General features: G+C 36.4%; 1 protein-coding gene across 4 annotated transcripts in view; it reads right to left on the bottom strand.

The window, feature by feature from the left end:
* Positions 1-9,903, bottom strand: part of blnk (B cell linker) — a 36,276-nt gene continuing 26,373 nt past the window's right edge. For 2 of the 4 annotated variants that reach the window (XM_079636308.1, XM_079636311.1), the window contains 10 exons: positions 9,744-9,789; positions 9,580-9,649; positions 9,474-9,501; positions 9,350-9,380; positions 8,393-8,483; positions 8,286-8,317; positions 8,138-8,187; positions 7,256-7,339; positions 5,622-5,777; positions 2-1,363 (listed from right to left, as the gene is read on the bottom strand). In XM_079636308.1, coding sequence (XP_079492434.1) covers positions 1,247-1,363; positions 5,622-5,777; positions 7,256-7,339; positions 8,138-8,187; positions 8,286-8,317; positions 8,393-8,483; positions 9,350-9,380; positions 9,474-9,501; positions 9,580-9,649; positions 9,744-9,789 — 705 coding nt within the window. In that variant the 3' untranslated portion in view covers positions 2-1,246. Of the gene's footprint in view, positions 1,364-5,621; positions 5,778-7,255; positions 7,340-8,137; positions 8,188-8,285; positions 8,318-8,392; positions 8,484-9,349; positions 9,381-9,473; positions 9,502-9,579; positions 9,650-9,743; positions 9,790-9,903 lie in introns of all 4 variants that reach the window. The other 2 variants (XM_079636309.1, XM_079636310.1) reach the window with 2 other exon arrangements.

The raw sequence follows: 9,903 nt of genomic DNA, 5'->3' as shown, positions 1-9,903 counted from the left end.
AAAGACATTGGCTAATAAAGTGAGATTAAATGCATAAAGTATATAACATTTCAGAGTTTTCATGTCAGTTTTTATTCATTTTGAGGAACACTGAATCTGTTTTTGTGCAAGTGAGATGAGTAAATGCGTGCTCACATTTAGTCTAGAACTACAGTAACCATCATGTTCTTACACACGACGCCTCTGCACACACGATTCCTCTAGACATCAGGACAGGACAGCTGTCAGTCAATGCATGGGAGCAACTTGCATTACTAATTTTGTTGTACATTTAAAAGTAATGCGTTACTTTACAGTTATCTGGAAAAAAATCTGATTATGTAACTCGTGTTACTTAATGCCTTACCCCACACACTGAGAATGAGCATTATGTAACTGGGCTTTTAACTTAAAAATATATATATAGCAGGTCAACTGATGGTCAAATCTAGAAATACATTTTCAGTGACCCACAAGGTTTCCAGTTATTGCAACTAAAAAGTAATATAAACCAAATTACAGTCATTGAATGTGGATGTAGCAACAGAACTATGTGGTTAAAAATAAGTCATTTTTATTTATGCCAAAATTTTTTTTAAATATACAAATATTATTATTATATATACTGTTATATGTAGATCTGACTCTTGCAAAATAGCGTGCATGCTCTAAAGAATATTTTTGATGAACTCACGTGACTAGTCAAATAAATGTAATTTATATGAATAATTTTAATTAACATAGTACACAACACACTAACTTTAAGTAAAAAGATTCATATTTATTTTTTTACTGCACACACTTTATATAAAACAAAATGTTTATACAACGATTCAACAACAAATAAACATTTAAACTGTACCTTATTTGCGCATCTTCATATAGGCTTAACATTGCTCTCTACTCTGCTCTTCTGTAATTTTTAGATCGTTTCTATATGTAAACATGCGCTACACGGACTTTTCTCATCATTGCAATGCGAGTCTCGAATGGATTTTTCGGCGTCTCGCTTTCCGTCCGTCGCGTCAAATTAAAAATACCGCGTTGTTTTAAATAATTCTGCTGTTTTTGAACATGTAGCGCGCGCCTTGTGCGAACGGTCCTGTCTGTCATTCACTAGAATAAGTTATAAAAGTAGCAGCAAGTCCCAGCTTCGCAAGCGTGGATGTTTCTTCCATCATCTATTAAGGTGAGATGTGAAACTATCACACAGTTGTATGTCAGTACAGTTATATTTGTCAGCCTGCAGTCTTCAGTTGTTGTTGCTTCATGGCTTCACTGCATGCCGGAGTTTGGTGGAGTCTTTGGTGTTGCTCAGCGAGTCGACCAGCACTAGAGGAGACTTCTGGTGGTTCTCAATGATGTCAGAAACACTGCCGAAACGCTGGAGAGTAAAGAGAGATGAGAGTTAGTGACTGACAGAGGACAACTTTACCTCTGTTCACCACATGCAGTGTATTTGGACACTTAAGTCACACTTATCTGAATGCCATTTAAATGTGAGCATGAAATCAAAAGAGGCAATTCTTCTTCTTTTTTTATATTTTATGGACTATTGCAGCATTTATTTTAACCCTTGTGCATTGTTCAAATTCACTACCCGTTCGTTATGTTCGTAGCTGACTACTTTTAACTGCTGTAAAAATGTATCAGATACATTTTTTTTATTTTTTTTTTGCATAAAATCTATTACTCAACCTCAGTCCTGATCAAAACTACTAAATGTTTTTAAAAAAATCAAGCTTTTAACTCTTTAATTGCCAAATTCATAAATTATGTCACTGATTTGGGGGGAAAAACACACAAAATTACTTATTTTCAATATAAAATGTGATTGTGGACTGGATTTTTTTTGTACCTTTTATCACAGTCTTGGACATGTCAAAGATTAGAAACAACATTGGTTTTGATGCATTGTTAGTTTTTGTGCAGCATCAGATTTTAACTTTTTCTCCCTCATTTACTGTTCGTGGCTGTTTTTGCCCCATTGACTTCCATTATAACCACATTTTTTGATTGCAAAGCCATGACACCATATAATCATGCATTTTTGATTGTTGGTGGTTTTCCCTGTTGGGAAGAGGTACATTTTTTAATGTTTACTGTTGATAACCAGGTGGCACCATTAACCCTTTAGATAGGCCTGTGAAAAATAAAGCGTAGTTTCTGGCTTTTACATGGAGTTATATGGAGTATAATAGCATAATAAAGTGTGTGTGTGTGTGTGTGTGTGTATTTATCTGATACATTTTATAGCAGTTTAAAGTAGTGGCTGTTTTCAGCCACGAACATAACGAAAGGGTAGTGAATTTGCCCACAGTGTACTGTTGAGTTTTTGAAAAATTTCAAAGCATTTTCCCAAAATATGTGTCAAAATAAGATTTGTCACCAAAAATCGTTCCATTTGCTGAAACACGGAGAAAGTTATGGCCAAATTAAGACTCAAAAATACCCCGTAGTGGATGAAAACAGCCCCAACAGCACATAAGGGTTTAATGATTTATCCGTGCACATAAAAAAATAAAAATAACTACCCCTCACAATTTTTAAACAGATTAACTTCCCCAGGTGAAAAAGACGTACTGTTAAATGTATAAAAAAATGCATGATAGTATATTTGTATTGTACTAAAAATATACTCAAGTACATTTTTAATACATTTAATAGTTCACCCCTCTTGCACAGACTTCTCTGATGATGTGTTAACTGGCGCGTGGGCGGGGCAACCTGTCAGATCAACCAATAGCAAACCCCAATCAATCAATCAATCAATCAATCAATCAATCGTGGGTATCTGTAAGTTCAAGTAGTGGGTTTGCTGAAAGGTCTTTACAATCGCTGTGTCCCAATTCAAAGTTTTTGAAGGCCGTGAATAATCCTGTCATCACTGGTGTGCAATGACCTCTGAGGTAGACAAGGGCACGGAGGATCCTTCTGTTGTATCCCTCATTTCACGGATTTGAAGGAGCATTCGAATAAAGGGAATTCATTGATGTCACGTTCCCAGCCGGACTGAGTGGCAGAAGAGCTGCGGTGTGACTGGATTTAATAGAGGAAACTGCGAAACCGCCAGTAAAACGAACAATTATAAGTTTAAACTAAAGGCTGGACTCGATATAGTGTTTCTTACAACTTACCAAAGATCCAGTGATCCGTGGATATTGACATGCAGCTGGAAATCGTGTTTCCTGACATTTATATGAGCCGGATTTCAACGCCGGAGAAATACATGAAGCAAATTTGCATGTGAACGCTTTATATAAATATAATATTGGTCTAAATCCATTTGATCACTTATATCAATGTTATATATATATCATAATATCGTCCAGCCCTAATACTTGTATAGTTTTTTGTCAGTGTTTATTTAAAAACATCCAATTATGCAGAATATGCAATGGTAAATATTTAATTGATGAGTTGTCAATATAATATATAGCCTAGGCCCTAGGGTATGATTTACCCCTAAATCCAGCATATTGACACAAGATCATAACTGCTTTCTCTGCCTGGGTCCAGTTATTTCTATGATTTGCAGCGATCATTCACTTCTCTGCTCTCTAGCTTTCGGCAGTCTGTAAAAATATACCTCAGATTTCTTGTCAAATCTATTAATACAGTCAATCTCAAAGCTCTCTCCCGGTTTACATGTGTTTTGTGTGTTTTTCCAGGCATTCACGCTGAAAACCAATGCTGTCGCTCAGTGTTTCTGCCACTCAGTGTGTGTGTGACCGACAGTGACGTCACGTGCATAACCTTTATTTTGAACAAGCTTGTTTTCTGTGCCACGGTGATGACATTTGCCTTCGAATGTGCCCTTCATAGATGCAGATTTTACATCGCGACGCAGCAAATTGGTCGCGAAAGCTGCCTGAGTTAGTTTCTGTTGTAGCATTTCACTTTCGACCTGCAACTATCCCTGTCTCCAATCAATTGACCGTTCGCAAAACCCCGCCCTCGAACGGTTCTCGTCCAATCCTAGCTCAGCAACTGTAACTAAGGAGAAAAACCTCCGTCAAACATTCCGATTTCAGCAAGATAGTGAAACGATGCGCCTATGGCAGTGAGGTCTGCACGGGCTTAAAACTTGCTGTATTTTATGATTGCTTGCAACTATTATTAAAAAAATAGGCTACATGTACACACACCGTTTCACTACGGCACTGCGGCCCCTCATCAGTCAGCAAACAAGAGAAAAAAAGAGAAAAAGCACGGACTTACTAATTACGAAACTTTGATGTGGTTGAACAGGTACACAGTCACAAATTCCTCTGGAACTCAAACATTAAACTTCAAAACAAAGTTCGCGCAGTTGCACAACTATTCACACAAATATATCCTTCTCAGTCGGCTATGAGTTATGAATGAAGAGAACGCATCGAGAGTTGATGTTTCAGCGCGTCCTCTGATTGCAGTGTTGTGACTGAAATAGCGCGCGCGGGAGCACATGCGCAAAACAGTTTTGTAAAATGATATATGATCAAATAAAAATGATTAATATATAATTTTACAAAACTGTTTTGTGCATGTGCTCCCGTGCGCTATTCTGTCTATATTTCTGTCGTGCACTGGAGGATATGTCTGCTGCATTACTCCAAAACCAATCACTTAATGTATGGATCGCAACCCAGCCATGGCTATGGTTCTCAATTGTTTGACGGGCGTAGTAACAATAACTAAGGGGCGTGGCTTTTGCGAACGGTCAATTCCCAGTGGCCAAAATCAAGTCCCGCCTACATAGGCCTGTCACGATAACTACTTTTTGTTGTGCGATATATTGTCCCTGAAATAATTGCGATAAACAATATTATTGCCATTTTAAGACCATTTTATGTCACTGAATATATAATCATAATATAACACATAATAATGCAAGTAGGCCTACACACTTTCAAATGACAGCAATCTATTAATTCTTTAGATCATGGAAATAAAGTGTCAAAAAATGTAATATCCTAAATAAACAAAACTTGAATAAATAGTAAATACTTTTTTTTTTTTTATGTTCCATTTACAGATTTTTTTCCCTGGTTTTTTATTCTTCTGTAAAGTAAAGTTGCACATTATTGCTGAAAACACAGACGCTGCTTAGCAGTCAGATGATGTCAGTATGAAGAAAGGCACAGATGCTCAACAGGCCTGATCTAAAACTATTCACGCCGTGATGTTTATATTTGCCCCAGAACTGTGGATTGCAGCTTTGAAATCAAGTGCATTTGGACTTGTTCTTTCAAACTGGCAAACACTAAAACGGCCCAAAGATGCCTTTTTTTCACCTGTCGACGACCGCTCTGTGTATGACTAAAACTATTCATCATGAAGGAACTGCCGAGCCGCACTTTTGCCTCTGACACGGAGAACAGACAAGATGACAGCACGATAGGCACAATGCTGGTGACATTCATTATCATGTAAACATAATGGGCGATATCTTGGTTGCGTCACCAAAAATGATTGAAGTCATGTACATATGTTGTGCGATAAGTCGATATATTGATTATTGCGACAGGCCTACATTTGTTCTTGTTCCAGAAGCCGATTCACTTGGATATACGTCACAATCGGGGAGGAAAGACTATCGCAACTTCTGTTTAATGACTTTTAAGTGTCCAAATACGTCAGTGTATCATGTCCTTCTTTACCTCCTCTCCTTGTTTTTCTTTCCCCAAAGCATATTGTTTGCTGGAGGCGATGTAGCGGACGGGGATGTTGTAAACTCGGCTGTTGTAAAACACCACGAGTGTGTACGGCTGCTGCGCGTCCACACCAGAGCTCTTCCTCAGCAGAAACGAGCCGTCCTGAAGGCAATCACACAGAAAGCCACATACGGATTAGCCACATCTCAAATAGGGATAGACTAAGATTTACATTCGTGCATTTGGCAGATGCTTTCATCCAAAGAAGCGACTTGCATTGCATTCAAGGTATACACTTTATCAGCAGCTCATGCATTCCCTGGGAATCGAACCCAGTGACCTTGGCGTTGCAAGCGCCATGCTCTTCTGGTTTAGCTACAGGAATAATAGCAGCCGGTAATAATTTGTGATGTTTTAAGATTATCTGCATTGTCTGATAAACATTTGGTCAACTTTCTAATGTCTGCCAACAGTCCGGTCAATGCATGGTTAATATTTTCTGGTTTTGAATATAGTGGTGCATCTTTATTTTCTACAAATCATGAACCCTTTTCTCATTTTGAGGTTTTCAGAAGCAGAAGTCGTCTATAGTGGTGAACGTAAACAAAACGAAAACCCATAAATATTTCCATTGCATTGCTCCAGTCTCTAAAGAAAAAAAAATCAGTTTTTGTGATTTTTCCAAGAGGAAAAAATATGATGAGATTGATTACATGGATCAGAAGAGAGAAAGAATTTTTTTTTTTTTTTTACTTTATTTAAACCTTTTAAACTCACACAGGAGTGTTGACTAGTTTAATGAAGTCTAATGCCATGGTCATATAACATCAAATTAATAAGGATGCACCGATATGAACATTTTGGCTGATAACAGATAATTCTTTATATTTGAAAAGCCGATAACTGATATATTGGCCGATAATCCACATTTTTATATAATTTTTGAGAGCCGGATTACAAAAACAAAAGTCTCACCATTAAAAGCCACGTCCCAAGCACACAATTATAACTTCTCATTATAATTTTATGCAGCCTAACAGCACATGTTGCGCTCAACCATATTTTCCTTTTTAAAGTTATTACAATCATATTTCAAGCAATTCGAAACCATCACGTCGACCAGTTTGCCTCAGTTGAAGGAAATAATCCATTATTTATCGGCTTTAATAATATATCGGCCACATTTTCTTATCGAGCCGATAACAATAACATTAAAAAGGAACATATCTGCAGATATATCGTGCATCCCTACATAAAATTTAGTGTTATAAATGTACATAGAATGAAAATATAAAAAACTTAGCTAGATTTACAATGTTAACTACTTTGGAAAGGCGTCATCACACATTATCAATACGATCAACATGCATGATGCATATATCACGGTTTTATTGTGCAAACAGGCTTCTGCAATAATGGATGTTCACTAAAGGTTTTGATTTTAATAATGCATGACTGTTTTTAAAGAAATGAGACGTATCAAATTAGGATTTGGTTTCTTCCTAAAAGAACAGCAGTGATGAACTGATATAATGGCAGAGTTGATGTGTTATAGTTCAGGGTTTGCAGGAATCTCTAATGCAATGTCATGAAACACAGTTGTGTAAAATGCAGTGTAGTTTTGTGCAGGTCGGACGTGCCTTAGCTGAGCGAATGAGAGCGTCCTCTGCTGTCTTGCGGTCACAGCTGCTGGCGAACCAAACCTTTTTATACACACCAGCTTCCTGTGTGAGAGAACTGGATATTACACTGACAGAGTGATGCATGCTGGGATGTTCTTGATTGCAAACTGAGACACACTAACATCAGGGTCACTCGTCAAGTAAAAAAAAAAAGGGTAACACTTTACAATAAGGTTCATTAGTTAACGTAGTTGCTAACATGCACTAACAATGAGCAAAATATGTGTTATTGTGTTAGTTAATCTTTGTTAATTTTAGTTAATAAAAATGTTAACTATAAAATAAAAACTAATGTTAATTTTAACAAATACAATCTTTGATTTTAATGACGTATTAGTAAATGTTGAAATTAATATTAACTAAGATAAATAAATGCTGTAGAAGTGCAGTTCATTCTTAGTTCATGTTAATTAAGGTTGATAACTAATGAGCCTTATTGTTGGGGCTGTTAAACGACTAATCGCATCCAAAATAAAAGTTTGTTTACATAATAAATGTGTGTACTGTGTATAATTATTTTGTGCATATAAATACACACACGTTTATGTGTATATATTTTATATATATTTTATATAAAATATTTATAATTTATATATAATATACATTATATATAAATCTATATACATGCAAATGTTTCTTACATATATACAAGCATGTGTGTGTATTTAAATATATAAAATAATTATACACAGTACCAGTACACACACATTTATTATGTAAACACAAACTTTTATTTGGGATGCGATTAATCACGATTAATCATTTAAAGTGTTACCGAAAAAATATATGCATAAAGAAGTAAATGCATTTGAAATGCATCAATAAAATAATTGTAATGACCTCCTCAGCGTCTCTAGCCGATCTGCTGTCTGACGGCAACGTCCCTCTGCCTGGATAAAATAATATTAATAAACAGACCGAAAAGGAAAGATCTGATGCTTATATTTGCCTTATAAACCGAGATGATGATCTTAAGCGTGAATCTTACCTTGGGAGGGAACCTGTCGAGGCAGAGGCATCCTGGAGGAGAAAGGAGATGAGTTCAGTTGTGGGATTTGATGTGTTTTACAGTGTGAAGTGAAAGTGATTTATTACCTGGCTCGTTGAAACCCTGTTGGCGACGGACTCGACATGGTGTCCGGTGGGCTTCGTGGGATAGTTACTGGTGTTGTTTTAGTGGATGATGCTGTAACGGAGATCATGTGACCAAACCAACAAAAGGTCTTGGTTAAGTTGCACTATATAGATGACCTGGAGACTTTCACTCTGGTTACATCTACAAGGCATCCATATAGCACACTACCGCTGTGCAGAAGGCTATTTCTATATGCATGCATGCAAGGATGTGCCGGATTTACACCATTATGTATCGTGGATAGTGACTATGTATTGTGTATAGTTCACCCAAAATAAAAATGAATGTGTGAGAAAAAATTCAAGTTTTATTGTCAGTACTACATTAAACTACTCTACTATATATAAATGTTGAATATAATGTATAATAATGCAATGGAGGAATATTTTGTGTGTCCTGATAATGCCAGATGTCTGACGTTACCAGTAAAAAGTGGCCGACATTATTTTAAATATATCTAGTCAGTGAAAGACTGCATATTCATCTACAATAATAATACTATATTTTCAGCTTCAGAATCGTGAATATTGTTATTCTGGTGTCTCTATTGTCCTGTGCTTTGGGTTTCCAGCACCAAGTCCAAGACTATTCATTTACACACACAATGTTAAACCAAATTTAGCATTTTAATTAACAGTACATTTTTTGTTAACCTTTTATCATAGGTCTTGGTGTATCTCAATAATATGGTATCGTGATATATATATCGAATCGTGACATGAGGGCATCGTTACACCCCTAAAAAACAGAGCTTACTTTGTGGCATAATGCATGAGTTTGACTTTTGATGCATCTTATAATAATAATAATAATAATAATGCAGGATGCAACATTTACTGTATGCTAGATTTCAAGCATAAAAAACATTGCTTTTGCTATTCTATGACAATCTCATCATGAGGGATTTAGATAGTTACCTTCACTCTCTCTGTGAGGAATGCTTGGTTTCTGCAACAATGCATGAGTATGATCACAACATGTTTAGATTTTGATATTAATAATAATGCATGACTGTTTTTTAAAGAAATGAGATGTGTGTACCGGTATCGAAGCAGGATTTGGTTTCTTCCTAAAAGAACAGAAGTGATAGTGAATGAGATATAATGGCAGAGTTGATGTATTATAGTTGGGTGTTTACTGGTCTTACATGTCTCGAGGTCGCGGTGTCGGCATCGATGGTCTCCGGGTCTCCGTTGTCTCCTCTGGTCTCTCGTTAACTAGTGAGTGTCAGAAAATAGATGGTTTTCATTCAAGAGAGATTGTTTTTCTGCATTCATTTGCTCAGGTTTAGTGTGTGTAACTGATACTCACTGTCATCTGCGTCACACACCTCATAATCGTCATCTGATTCTGATTCCTGCTCAGACACATCAGAATAAGACCGTCAACATATTCTCAATTCATAACACACATTTTGGATTGTGCATATTTCTTATTTGCATCTGAAGCAAATGCACATGTTGGACAGGCT

The sequence above is a fragment of the Phoxinus phoxinus genome, assembly GCF_949152265.1.
Source record: "Phoxinus phoxinus genome assembly, chromosome: 14".
Taxonomy (NCBI): Eukaryota; Metazoa; Chordata; class Actinopteri; order Cypriniformes; family Leuciscidae; genus Phoxinus; species Phoxinus phoxinus.
This window is presented reverse-complemented; position numbering and strand designations above follow the sequence as displayed.